The sequence below is a fragment of the Agelaius phoeniceus genome, chromosome 1 (assembly GCF_051311805.1).
Source record: "Agelaius phoeniceus isolate bAgePho1 chromosome 1, bAgePho1.hap1, whole genome shotgun sequence".
Lineage (NCBI taxonomy): Eukaryota > Metazoa > Chordata > Aves > Passeriformes > Icteridae > Agelaius > Agelaius phoeniceus.
In genome coordinates this window covers 131,970,477-131,985,315 of record NC_135265.1, presented here as the reverse complement: position 1 = coordinate 131,985,315, position 14,839 = coordinate 131,970,477, and the positions used below count along the sequence as shown (strand labels likewise).

The 14,839-nt window shown below is 37.6% G+C and overlaps 1 protein-coding gene across 1 annotated transcript in view; it reads left to right on the top strand.

Moving 5' to 3' along the window:
* LAPTM4B (lysosomal protein transmembrane 4 beta) overlaps positions 1 to 3,698 on the top strand; it is a 59,606-nt gene extending 55,908 nt beyond the window's left edge. The window contains exon 7 of the mRNA XM_054635671.2: positions 1,679 to 3,698. Within this exon, the coding sequence (XP_054491646.1) occupies positions 1,679 to 1,753 (75 nt within the window). The 3' untranslated portion in view covers positions 1,754 to 3,698. The remainder of the gene's footprint in view (positions 1 to 1,678) is intronic.
* Positions 3,699 to 14,839: the final 11,141 nt, after the last annotated feature.

Below are 14,839 nucleotides of genomic sequence, written 5' to 3'. Positions count from 1 at the left end.
GATTTTTATCATAATATATATTTGAAATTCTAAATCTTGTTCTGATTTCACTAGATAAATAGTCATAAGATGCTTGCAGCCTTTAAGGGTGACATAATTTATTAAATGCTTTTCAAATATGAGGGTTTTTAGATTGTGTAGTGCATAAAATACTGCATTTGCAAGCTCAAACATATGGTATTAATGAAGAGCAACAGCTCTGACAATTTCCTTTTCTAAGTAATGAAACTTTTCTGATTAAGGGCTGAAGATGCCAAGGTAGCCATTCTGTAATCTTAACAACATGCACAGATGTACTTGAACACATGGTCATCAATGCATGTTTGTAAACTCACATGAGTATAATGTGAATCACACTTGGAACTATCCCACAAAAGCCTGTTCCAAAGTCTATTTAAATCTACAGAACAATTCCTACTGATTTTGTATGTTGTGGTTGAGGTCCAAAAGGAATGATTATGGATGTTTCTTTGCAGAAGTCAGGTTATCAACTTCTATAGGAATTGGTGAAATCCTCTCATGGCAGAAGTCCCTATAGATATTCCCGATGTACATTTTGACAATCAGCTTTACATGCTCTTTAATGACCAAGAAGCAATGCTGATAAATCTGGAAATTCCATTATGAATAGTTTATCATCAGCTGCATAAAGTATCTCAGACAGTGCACTTCAGTGATATTCTTACTTGTTATTGAGATATTTTAGGAAATGTACACTCATTCTTCATTCAGACATCTATTTTATCCTCAGTCCCTGCTGGGGTTCACAGACCAACTCTTCCTTTGTCTTTTCACATGCAAGCTAACTAATGTCAGTGCAGGTGCCATTAAAAAATGCATATGGCTGGCATGCTTTCCTAAACAAGTAGGAGTCTTGGTTCAAATCTCTCCTCTGCCCTGTGTGGCCTGAACTTACATCTCCCATGTCCTAGAAAGGTGCCTGGACTGCAGTGAATGGGGTTGATATATGACTAAACCTGTCCTAATTTCCTAATTGCTGTCAGATGTTTGAAGGATTCACTGAAATGCTTCTGGGAGTATAGATCTTCTTCTCATGGCTGAACACTCCAGAAGTATAAAACTGGATATTTATTTAGACATTGGGTAATTTGTTCTCCATTTACTTTCTTTTTCCCCACTCCAAAATAATTATTAGCTATTCCAGGGAGGGCTCAGAAGGAGAGGTTTTCTGGACTTTCCTCACTCTGGAAGTTTGAGCACTCCTCCAGGAGATAAGGTTTAGCACTCTTGACAGAGGAGAGCTGCAGAAGAAGCAGCCACTATCATTGCCATGCCAGATTGAGCAAATTCAGCTACCTGCAGTGAATTGATGAAATCAAGCAAATCAAGCTTTTACTGGGGTTACTATGAAATGAGAAGCAATCTGTTTTCTTTCATAATGAAAACAGATTATGAATATACATATTGAAAAGGAGGAACTTCATGCTAATATTATTTCTTTTCCTAACTATTCTGCTCCTGCTTAATAATTTACTCTTTTTTTTTTTTTGGTTTGGGGTTTTGTCTTGGGGTTTTTTTTTCTTGGTTTGTTTGAGGTTTTTTGTTGTTTTGGGGTTTGATTGATTGGTTGTGGACAAGGCCTTAGGGGTTATGTTTTCTGTAAATTTTCTCATCTGACTTCTTTTTTAAAAATAAAAACTTTTTTCCTTTCCTGCAGGTCCTGTTACCACCATATGATGATCCTGTGAATGGAGCTGCTAAAGATCCACCACCACCTTATGTGTCAGCATAAGTGAGAGTGCTGTGTCCCTAGGGAGGATAGCTTTACTTTACAGACATTGAAGCAATAGTTTGATAATTTCACTTCCAGGATATAACCTCTGTGGGTTACACTTTGCTGTTTTGCTGACATATTGAAACTTAAATTGTATGACTCATATTCTGTAGATAGTTTTAATAATTTGCTGCAACTACAGTAGTTTCAGAAACTAGTGAACTGTTTTCAGAATAATTCTGGTTAGCATTAGGGTTACAGTAGTCACTAAATAGCTTTTTCCACCATGTCTGACATACAGTGCTAGTAGAACTTTGCATTCTCAATCAGGTTCAGAGTGTAACTTCATTTTTTAATTTGTAAAACTTCCAAAGTATTACAAATATGTTTCTCAGATGCCCACATTCAACTTCAGAATACAGACCAAGTCAAAAAAAGTGACATTCCAATTCATTCCTCTTCTGCAAGTATTTTTGAAGTTACTTTGCTATGAGTGATGATGATGATTGCAAGAAGAAGAATTAGTCTTATGCAGTATTCTCATCAACCTGGCTAATGGGAAACATATTTAATTGGGAAGGATAAGTATGGAAAATGAGAATAGACAAAACACTCTATGTGTAACAAGCCAGAACCTGTGGTCTACAGAGACTCACTTCATCCCAGCCTGAAACCATTCTAATGCTCAAAAAAAAAAAGTTAGCAAATTCTGATTACTTTCTTTACCGCCTACCCACCTTGTTCCTCTCCACTAACTTCACAAATAGTATTTTGAGGTCACAAAATCCCTGCTTTAAAGTCCCATGATTAGGTGACAAAGCTGTGTCTTTCACACTCAACATGCAAATGTTTTCCCATTGGAATGTGCCTGTAAATATTGCAGTGTTCTGCTGAGTGTTAACTAAATTATGCAGATTCTAAGATACATGTTTCCAACCTGTGGGGAACTTAAGCATGTAATTTCCTTGAGCATCAGCAGATATGTTTTGTCTGTTTCTCATATACATCAATGTGAAGGTATAGATTCCTTTTATGACTGAACTGGTTGTACTGAGAATCTTTCTCATGGGACTCATCCACCCGTGAATGTTTGTGTGAGGTATTTATTTCTTCTCTAGAGAAGTGCCTCCTGCACATGTAACTTTTTGTTTTGATGAAGTTTCTACTTTTAATTGAAAAGAAACATGAAAAGGGAATATAATGTGTGTCTCTACCTCTCCTTGTTTCCCTCTGCATTTGGGGTGATTGTACAGGCTGAAGCTCAGCTGGTGCCATTGCACAGCACCCCAGGTAAAGGGCAGTGCAGAGCTGAGTGGCAGTTTGGAGGGGCACCAGAAGACACCAAGGTGCCATCTCTGCTGTGGCTGGGCTGGTGTGGGAGTGCTCACCCTCCTGAGCAGGACACCTGTCCTCACCCTTAGTGCATTGACTCCATTCTACCTACTGAAGAAATGTGCAACTTTTCCTGACTTTTTCTGGAAAAGAGCTTTCCAGGGGAACACAGGACCAACAAATTCTTTTCAGAGATTGCAACTGTGAGCTGTTCTTGCAGATGCCAGGGAAGGAAAGGACAGATGCTTTCTGCCTGTCTCTCCCACATCCCTGGCAAAAGGCAGGTCCCCATCTGCTTGTTGAAATTTTAGTTCATGGTTTATCTACTCTGAGATCAAGCTAAGCAATGCATTTGAATGAACCAATCCTGAAAACCATCCACTGATCTTTGTCACAGTCCTATTTTTTTCCTTTCTGAATAATACCATCTACTCTCATTACAGGTGTCTTTGGGAATTAATCTGAATGTGGGTGTTGTGCTGGCTGGCTGGGCTTCTGAGCTTCATTTTCTTTCATTCTTGACAGATTTGTGAAGGATGTTAAGCAGTCATCTGTTTCAGAAAAGCTGGTTGTAAATACATTGCATCTGTGTATACAAACTTCTCTACAATAAAAGGGATTGTTTCCTCAAGACTATGGAAATAATTTTTTTATTGTCTTCCAAGCACAAACATACATAAATTCCTGTCCAATCAGTCTGTCACCATAGAATTTTCTCTGTAGAGGACTAAAAGATATATTTTTAGTCCACTCACCAGTCAATTAATCATCTTTCCCATCATACTGTATAAATGGAGGAGAAGACAGTAAATTCTATAATTTATTGCACAGTAAGACCAAAAGATAATTCAAGGTTTTAGTTCATTGTCCAAAACCACAGGCATTTTTTTTCGGGTCTGATGAAGTGTGTAATACAGAACAGGGCTAAACTGAGCTACTCTGAAAGCTGGGACTTCTTTTTCTCCACACCATAATAGGGATAATGTGCTAATTCACATGAAATTTCTTAAGACTTTAGGTTGTCTCACTAAGGAATCAAGACTTCTTCACACACCCCATGCATGCATAAATGTGAGTACAGTGTGTCCTGCCAGAACTCCCCTTGGATTTAGTCCAATTTGAGTCAAAGAGGGCAGGAAGGTTGTGGTATCAAATCCATTACATTCTTGCACACAGAGTAAATAGCTGGGTAGGAGGTAACAGATAATGTAATATAAGTTTAGTTCTGGTGACATATCAGAGAATCCCCATGAGAGATGGGTTCTACTCCTCATAAACAAAAATGAGATTCTGTGGTTTACATGAAGAGACATAAACTCCAGCTGAAGGGTTTTTATCCTCACATGCTGAATTCATTCTCCATTTCCATGTATAATTCTGGGGAATTTAGACCACAGCTTTTCTGTAATTCATTTTTTAACAGTCATCTGCAACACAACCTATAAAAAAGCTGGCTTCTTAAAGTTCTGTGTTTTGGGAGCTGCTTACTTCCAACAGTTTTTTCCAATATTCCTTGCATTTTTTCCTTTCTCACAGATATAAGAGCATCTGTTTACTCAGATGGTCTCCTGGTTTTCTGTCTGAAACTCTAATATAGCTGCTTTTTATTAATAATTTTTAGCAACTTAGGAGTGTAAAGAAAATACTTAGAGGAAATGTTGACGTGAAACATAAATATAAAGCCAAAACCAGCAAACAGGAATCTAAACTTTGTTAGTACCAGAAATATAAGTAGATCTTTTGCTGAAATCTCTTCTGGGGTTTTGGTTGCTTCCTTTTGGTTTTGTTTGTTTGGGAGTTTTTTTGTTTGTTTGTTTGTTTTTGGGGTTTTTTTTTTATGTGAGCTACAAGACATTGCAGGCTTCACAAATCCTACACATGCTAAGGCACAAATCCAACTTTTCTCATATGTGCCTGATGCTTTTATTCCTGATTCAGCAATGCAGCAATGCAGCTTTCCTTTATTCTACATTCCATGCTTTATATTTGAGAAAGCAACAAGGAATTTGTAGTGGTGACCCAACAATATGGCACTCATGTTTGTAAGTACATGAAGTTTTCTAAAACAATTGCTAATGACCATCATTTTAGGTGTTAGTCTGTCTGTACTTCTTTGGGAAAACCTCTGGTTGGTAAAAACAATCCAGTCTTGATATGTTAGCAAAGGCCACATCGAATCAATATACAGCCAGATAAAGTCTTGGCAAGGAAGCAGAGCAAATGATAACCAGTTCCAAACAAATTCCAAAGTCTTTCAAATTAGGGCATTCCTCACCACTACCCTGTTGGCTGGGGATACCATGGACAGTTTAAAAATTGTTGCTAATAACAAGTCTGTGCACAGTGGTGCTTGGAATGTGCAAAATGGAAGACTTGGCTACTGCTAAGGGCAGAAGGGGAAAAAAAAGGAGCAGGAGCAGAAACAGAACATGGGAGGGCAACATTCATGTACATCTCTTAAACAGCACAGAAACAAGGTTCACTGCTGCAATATTGCTTGACTTATGTGCCCTTTCTTTCTCCTCTGCTGTGGTCATGAGGAAATATAACTGCTTGTGTAACCTCTTATATTAGCTGTTAGACAAGCTCTGTTCCAGAATTCTATCACTGAAGGAGGTGATACCTGTGTCTTACTTGTTTTAATGCAAGGAAGTCTACAGATTAATATTTCTAAACCAAAAGGAGGATTGGTTTAATGCCTGCCAAACTGTCTAGTCAGATTCTAAACTGCTCCTCTGGAGCTAAGTTTTATCCTTAGAGACTTCTTAGATGTTCTCTCCATAGAGGCTGGTCTCCTTAGATGCTGCTTCTCTGGAGCCAGGTTGTATCTTTCCCATTTACCCATCTCTATTAGCTGTAGAAACTGCAGTCAAATACCACAAAAAAGCATTTCTTGCAAATTCATGATGGAGATATTTCAACACTATCTCAGTTCCCAGCTCTGAGAAATCCAAAACAGCAGCTATAACTATCTAAAGGGAGGCTTGGCTCTGATAAATCAGGAGTAGTGTTCTTTCAGAGAAAGACTCTGGTATTTGTAAATGATGTCTCCACGCCCATGGGTTTGACCTGGAATCATTCTGCACTGTGGCCAGTTTTCCAGCTGAATAGCTCAGCAGGGTGTGGAATACAGATCTGTGACCTTCTGCCTGCAGCCTGTGTCTACCTCCAGCAGAAGAGGATACTCAAGCATTGGGAGTGAAAGCCTCATTGTCACCCAGCCAGCAGACACAAAGCTATTTCAAAGCAAAGAGGCAGTTCTACAGCTATATCCTGGACAATGAGCTACAACAGTAGTTTATTTTAGAGAAGAACCTCAGTGAAGTTTAATGCAGTAAATTATTTTCTTTTTCTTTAGAGGAATTAACTCTATCATAGCTGAAACCAGGACACAGATTATTCAAAGGTTTCAGATAGGAGAGTTTTCAGGAAATAATGAAATGTTTTCATTGGTAGCCAGAGCTGGACTTAACTAATTAGTCTGAGTGGAGGACACAGGGTCACTTGGAAAGCTGAATAAACAACAAGGAGATGAATCAGGCTGCAGCAGGGCTGGCTACTTGGCTTACATGAGAAGCTTTGCTAGACAAAAGAGCTGTGAAGCTACTCTGAGGGAGGGAGCTGCAGCACTGCAGAGGCTCTGCAGGCATTCCAGAAGACTTCTGTTTGCTCTTTGAGGTTGACATGACCAGCAATAGCAGGGATGAGCCATATAAAGCTTTTTAGCCTATAACCCCTGAGCTCTATCACAGTACCTATGTGCATCCTAACTCTATAACTCTAACAGGCTTCTGTTTCATATAAACTTTCCCTAAGTATATAAATGCTTCTGGTTTTGAAAGAGTTGGGGTTTTTTTCAGATTCTTTTTTTTTTTTTCATGTAATATTGAATCTGTTTCCCTCTCCAAAACTCCCCATTTCATGAACCTTCATGACAGTACAGGCAAGCATGAAATTAGAGGTCCAACATAGGTAAATTTTTAGCATCAAATCTTCTGATCCCATTCAAGGCCAGGATGGGCAAGGTGCTCTTCAAATTTCAGATACCATCCTAATAAGATGAGATATGTTCTACTTTATGGGTGGAAGATATTTCAGCCTTCATTCTATGCCAGAGGCAAGCACAAAACAGGCACCCTCTCTCTTATGGAGGGAGAAAAGGTATAGTGCTTTTATAGTTTTATTTTGTGTATCACCAGTACACCAGTTTAAGATCAACAGATGAAAAATAAATCAATGGGGCACTCCAGGAGATTGATACTATTTATATGAATGTGTTCATTCTTGGCAATATCAGATACACTCACCTGGGGCAGCAAGGACAATGGAAGTAAAAGAACAAAGGCAAGAGCTGGTAATTATTTAAAAATATTTATCTTTTGGGAATTTATAAAGTCTTCTGCCCATTTAATCATTAGAAAAATGGGATGACTTTTTTTTCTTTCATTGCATTAGAACAGAGGATGAAATTAGCTTTGTCAGTTGGACAGAACAGCTTAAATTTCCTGCTATTGTGTGATCCTGCTGATTTGCTTCTCATTAAAAAACAGCTAAAGAAGTTCAAAAGGCTCTTGAAAACAGACTATTTGATCCACTAGTTTTGAGTGGTTTTTTCTTTAAAAAAATTGACTTTGCTTGTTTTTTAATGTAAATCTTTTCCTTTTAAATACATAGATATTAGTCACAGTATCTGTGGCCATATGTTCATCTAGAACTGACTGGTTTCTGTTTCAATGTATTTTTTCTTTGTGGTTTTTTATCTTGTGAATTGTCAGCAAAAAAAAGCCCAAAGCACAACATAATATATTGTTACCTTTTGGTTACTTATTCCTCTCTGCAATTCAAAATTTCAGCCTGGATAAAAAGTCCTGACATAGTAATTTGGACAAATAAGTTTCAAATAAAGGTAATGTATCATTGCACTCAACAGACACTGTATGAGCACTCCAGGGGTCTAGGAAAGTAGCTCTGGTTAAAAAGGGAAGCTCAGAAAAACTCTTCTGTCAACTGTTGCACTCCTATTAGCACCAAGCAACAGAACATGCATGGTTCCAGAATTGCCACTATGCAGGTGTAGAGCAGCAACATTTAGATGTGAGCTGCCTTATCTGTGGCTTTTACAAGAGGCTGCACCAGCAGCACAGTCCCAGCTGAGCCCAGACCAGTTCATTTTTCATGATCAGCCTGAGGATGAGCTAAAAAAAGGGATGTCTAAGAAAAAAGGGAGGTGGATGTTTGAGAAAACAAACAAACATCTGCCAAAGAGCTTTTTCTCAGGGGTTCTGAGACCAGATAGAGTCACAAGCTGGGAAAGTTTTAGGATGTGATCTCTGGTTGTACTCATGGTGTCTACATGCACCATGCAAGAATGTCTTTCCTGGCCATGAGCTAGGTCCATACTTAGCTCACATTCCTTCTGCTTGTTCCTTTTTCAGTTATAAATCACCTCTGTGGCAATGCTTTTCTGAAATGCAGGCAGATTAGATCTACTACATTTCCTTTGCCTCAAAAAAACCCACAACAGATTGGATGAGCACACCCTTATGTTGAGAAACTAATTCTGTATTTAACCTGTTCATGGTTTGAAACATCTATAATTTCTTTTTCCTTTGAATTTTGTTCTGAAGTGTTTAGTATTATTTGGATTAGAATGGAAGTTGAGATGGCATTTGTACAAATCATGATGGTCTGAGGTATTTATTGCTTTTAAATTTGATATACCTGTGCTGGGATGGAAATTGTCTCCTCCCCTTGATGTGAATGTGTTTTAAGGTTCATGTCTCCCTTGTTTGTAGTTGCTGCAGCTCTCATTCATTATCCTGCCTTTGTCTGTGTTGACTGTAATAAAATATTTATAGATAGCAAAGTCTTTAGCATTGCATAGACAAACAGAAGCAAGACAGATTTCTCAAGGACCTAGATAAAATTTTTGTTAGTTTCTATTGCAAACAGGAAAAATTGAGATCTTAGTAAAAAGTCGTTTGAAATAAATAAATAAATTAAAATGGTTTTTAGTGCAATAAAAAGTCTATGGCTTTTGCCAGTTGAGGAATTCAGCTTCTTATTTATTGACATGCAAGGTTTGAAATGCTTATCAACAAGATCATAATGTTGTTGTACTATTAACTGTCTTTATTAGTCTACAGAGAGATCAAACCATAGTTTTTAAATAATTTAAAACATTTGTATCTGACAGCCTTATGATTGGAAATGTAGAATGTATGTGTAATACTAGGTCATTGATTTTATAAATCACACTGTACTGCAATTAATCAAAAAGAATTTGCAATGCCCATGCAAATTTGAGTTTATCAGTGGAAGTATCAGTCTTAATTGTTTAATTAGAAGAGACACACTTTCCTGGGTCCAGTGCTGACTGAAATCAAACTGTCTCAGTTGACTCCTGAAGTGCCAGGTCAGCAGGTGTTTGGTATCTTAAAATAAAGAATGCAAGTTCCTGCTAGTTACAGTGAATTTTCTTAAATTCCTACAGTATCTTGAGAGGAAAACTTCACCAATCTTTTCTTTCTCTACTATTCTTCCTAAATAAAGACAAGACTTTCTTCTTTTCTCTTTCTTTTCTCTTTTCATTTCTCTTTCTTTTCTCTTTTCTCTTTTCTCTTTTCTCTTTTCTCTTTTCTCTTTTCTCTTTTCTCTTTTCTCTTTTCATTTCCCTTTCCTTTCCTTTCCTTTCCTTTCCTTTCCTTTCCTTTCCTTTCCTTTCCTTTCCTTTCCTTTCCTTTCCTTTCCTTTCCTTTCCTTTCCTTTCCTTTCCTTTCCTTTCCTTTCCTTTCCTTTCCTTTCCTTTCCTTTCCTTCCCTTCCCTTCCCTTCCCTTCCCTTCCCTTCCCTTCCCTTCCCTTCCCTTCCCTTCCCTTCCCTTCCCTTCCCTTCCCTTCCCTTCCCTTCCCTTCTTTTCCCTAGACATCTACTGTGGTTCACACTACTGTCATGTAAAGCAGGTACATTACAGATGGTCAGTAACACTCTGACCAACCATTACTGGTTATTTGTCAGTTAGCATATGATTCTCCATTTCTTATCACATAAAAATCACTTTAAAGATAAGGATATAGAGTTTGAGGCTAAATTTAATCTGTTTTCCTGAAGAAGTAAGTAGATAATTTTCTCTATCTCATCATCCCTCTGAAAACATCGTCCTTTTGCTACATCCACAGGTTCTACTTTGGATGTGCACTCCAGTTTTTTCTTTGCTGTTTTGAGCATCTCTTCCTATAGCTAGCCACCTGCTTGACACTTACATGATTCTAATTTGTACGTGGTACATTATACCACCTCTAAAGGGAAATGAAGAGACAGATATTTTGCAAACCCATACTGTTTTCTTACTTGAATCCTCTGCCTTGAGCTAACATTTTCTATAATTCCAGGAACATGCTGCCAGTTAAAAACAAATTTGGTAAAGACTCAAACACAGATGTAATGAAAAGTGTTTATTTCTCAATTATGGTAAAAAGGACTATCCTGAGTGTTATTGATAGATCAATAATACATGAATTACACAGTTCTGTTCATAATTCATGGTTTGTAGACTTCATTATATACATGTAAAAACAGGGGAACTGAAACGATCAAAGGGTATGAATAAGTAAAGAGCTTGCACATCTCTCCCACACTTCTGTGGTCATCTTGCTGTGGTTTATTTCTAGATGATTGAGGATTAGAATCTTGATGAGATGTACTTGAATCTAAGAATCATTTCACATTCTTAAAGTAAATGAAAAAGGCAAGTAACTCCCTGGTGTGCATGGCTGGACATACAGGCTCAGGCCCCTTTTGCCTTGCTGTCTCTGTCCCCCTGCAGACTTCCATCTTTCTGAGTGCCATGGATAGCAGCTGAGGTCAGCCACAGGGGCTCAGAGAAATGGGCACAAGGCAAAATTTGATTGTTGAGGCCCATGTATTGCAATTAACTAAGGTTGTCCTACTGAAATTCTCTTGGAAATGCCATTTGACTGTTCAAAATCTTTTGGAACAAGAAAATCAGAACTCTTGCAGATGGTAACTGAAAAGCAAGTATTTCTTATGCATAGGTTACATATTTTCTTAATTTTCTTCAGAACTATGTGGCAGCTTATGATTACCATCCAGGCTGGATAATATTTACTGTGAAAAAAAATTTATATATGATCAAAGAGGGAGGACTCAATGAAGTTACATACTCTTGGTAAAATATATACTGAATTCATCCACAGAGAGCACTCACCTACTTTATCTAGCTGAAAAATCATCCAGGGATTGCTACTCTGCCAAGTATATTCACAGGTTTTACTTCTGCTGTAACTTTGAACATGTGAGCAGGAAAACTGCATTTTCAGCATTTCCCTTGGCAATTTAAGCCATGCCATGCTTAAATGCAACTCTCCTTCAGAATCCAAGACAAGGTTTTCTTACTCAATTCTGGGACAAAATTGACATCACACACACAAGAAGCCCAACTTAGATCTTACAACATGATCCAGAAAGCATGCAAATTGCTAGCTCTAAATCAGTCCTTGCACAATGAAGAATATTCTAAATGTAATAATGTCTTTGGATTATTATGTGTGTCTAGATCTTAAATGAAATAACAAGGTTCTTCAAGAATCTTATGTAATGTCTGTGTGGTGCTCAAATAAGCCCCCAAATATCATCTGAACTACATCTCTGGCAGAATTTAGGCAGTGTGGCTCTTGACCTAATGGTGTTCATACAAAGAATAAAAAAAGAAAATTATATCAACACTTAAAATGTGGTGTTTCAGATGCCCAACAGCCAAAGGGTAACCAGTCCATTCAGATTCCTGGGGGCTTTTGTGGTAACATTTGCAGGAGAAATACCAGCCTGATCTGCCATTGCTGTGGCTCCTGGCTTGAGATTTCCTCTGATTTCCTCTTTAGTGATGATATTACTACTTTAAAAAGGAAAGAGACTTTCTTATAGCACATATCAACAGGACCATGGTACTTAATCTCATAAGTACATCTTTAAAAGAAAAAGTTAAAAGAATGCTGCCTGACTCTGCATATCTCAGATGAAATATGTTCTGTTAAAAGGCCATTATGATAATTTATTAATATATATTATATATGTATTATATACATCATAGGTATTCATATATATAGTAGATGTGTATATCTACTATGTGGATGTGTATATCTACTATGTAGATGTGTATATCTACTATTCTAATCTACTATTCTAATCTACTATTCATATATATAGTAGATGTGTACATATATATGCATATATACAAAAGCTTTGGTGTTGATTTCATGTTGTGTACTGGAAGCATCTTTTCTTTTGGCTATGGTAGAGTTGTGACGCTGAGCCACAGTTAAGTCTGACTCATGGACCATCTTGAGGAGATAACAGGAGGCACCAAACCCTGCACTGAATTTAGATTTAAAAGAGATTACTCACAATCTTCAAATTAAGTATATGTTCAGAGGTTTTGGTGTTTTTTTTTTTTTTAATCAAAACCTTAAAAAATTTTGGCTCCTGGAAGTTTGGTCCTGCAATGCCTAGGTTTGTGGAAATCGCCCCAGAAACTTGGTTCTTCATGAAGTTCATAAAGAAATGTAAATGTTAATCCCTTTGTTGCCAATCCTATTCTAACATCCAGAAGACAAGGAGTCTGGGTTTTGCTGCCAGGGCTGTGTAGAGGACCTTGGGAGCCACGGAGGATTGGCAGGTCTGTCCAGCTCTCTGTGAGACCTTGTGCCGGTCACCCTGTGCTCGCTCTCAGGCACTCTTCCAGGACAGATGCTCCAAGCCTCTGTGCAAACAGCAGTTAGCAGCAGCCAAGTCACACCTGAATCTCAGACTGTCCTGCAAAAAACACTAGGAGGCAGCTTTGCTTTCTGTGAGGTATAGATCTCTGCTGGTTTGTGCTGGTTGTGATGTAAGAGCACACAGGGGAACTCAGGCGGCCAAACAGCTGCAGGGGGGAGCTTGTAGATGAGCTGGGCACCAGCCTGCTCAACCTTGTACAAACTGGTGTCTTTCTCCATACCAGATCCCTCTGGGCCAAGGCAGGAGGTGAATGCCCAGCTCCACAGCTGGGGAAAACGTGGTCTGCAACGCAGAACTGCAGGCACCAAGGGAGCAGTGAAACTGAGCAAGCTGAAGGTTGGGCAATCATTGAATATGCCCTCTATGCATCCCTTTTGGAATTAAAATACAAGATCTTTTTCGAGTCTTCAGTATACAAAAAGATAAAGAATTACCCCAAACTGGTTATTTTCTGTATTAATTTATGGATTGCCTTACAACAGCAGTTCTTTATTAGTCAAAAAATTGCAAAGGAGAAAAAAAATTCCCTTACAAAATGTTATAAAATATGAAGGACGGAGATGTAGATAAACCAGCCTGTTTCTGATTTTTCTGTCTGCAGGTTTCTATCATTAAGTGCTATTACATTTCTGTTGGCTGCACTGAAGACACCTTTTATTGAAGTTTTGTCCTTTATATACTTACTTATATGGTGTCCTTAAGTCACCTCCTAAATCTGAGTTATTAAAGGCATTGCATTTTCTGAGCTTTTCACTGGATGGCATATTTTCCAGTTCTCTAATGGTTCTTTCAGTTCTTTGCTATCCCACTCCAAGATTTTTTAAACATTCTGCTTGAATTCAGAGCTTTAAGGTGTAGCCAAAATAGAATATGTTCTCTGCTGTGGATAAAGAATTTAAAGCACTATGGAGTAAAAAATTTATCCTTGCAGAGTTTGTCTTGAAACACACTCACTTAATGAGTATTCTTTGCTCACATACAGCTGAGATTTATCATCTGTTTTGAAATCTATTTCATATGTGCAAAGCTGTTGCTGCAGCATTATAGCTCCCTAGTCAAAATATTGTGTTATGTGAGTGCCTAAGAAATATCCAAGTGTATAATACTTATATATATAATAATATATATATAATATATTATAATTAATAAGTAATATAATAATTTACACTCAACCCCATATTGGTCCTTTCATAGCCCATTAAAAAGAAAGAAAAAAGGGATATTTTGACAAAATCTGTTTCCTTAAGCAGTCCTGTGTTTTATTACCATAAAAATAATGCACTGAATGACAGTATTATGGAAAAATTTAGGTAGGTGGTGACCAAAAAAATGCCCAAGGATGGTGTCCAGCATCTGTAAGTTATAGCCTCATATGATGAATCTTCTGTTTTACCTGTAGTCAAGAAACTTTACCTTAGGAACTCTCCAAAATATGATTGTTTTTAGTACACTCACTGGTGGTGGTGGTGGCATTTGCCAATATTTTGGCTCTGCACCAATCACTGTGTTTCAAAAGACTGAAGAGGAAGAAAACTTTAAAAAGAAGTTGTAGTGAAAGGATGAATGATTAAAGGCTTCTTGAAAATACTACTAGATAGAAGTAGAGATGATATTGTTGGTATAGAATAGCTTAATTTAATGTGTACCTGGTAATGGTGGGGAAAAAAATCAACTCTCCCTGCCCCTAAATATCTGGAAAATCCATTCAAATGTAAGATGATATTTCACAGGAAAATGCATAAAAGCAAAGCTGCAGTAAAAAAAAAAGGTATGAGATGCTACAGAAGATCTGTCGTAATCTTAGTATGGTTTGTAGCTAAGTTAAAACTAGTTAACTAGTGAAAAGATACTTCTAAAACTGCCACTGAACACAACCCAAAGGAAAAGTTTCACTCACAGTCAGATAAATAAAACATTTTCTTCAAAAGACAGAAAAATCAATAATCTACTTTGATATCTACAATAAGTACAATTAGGA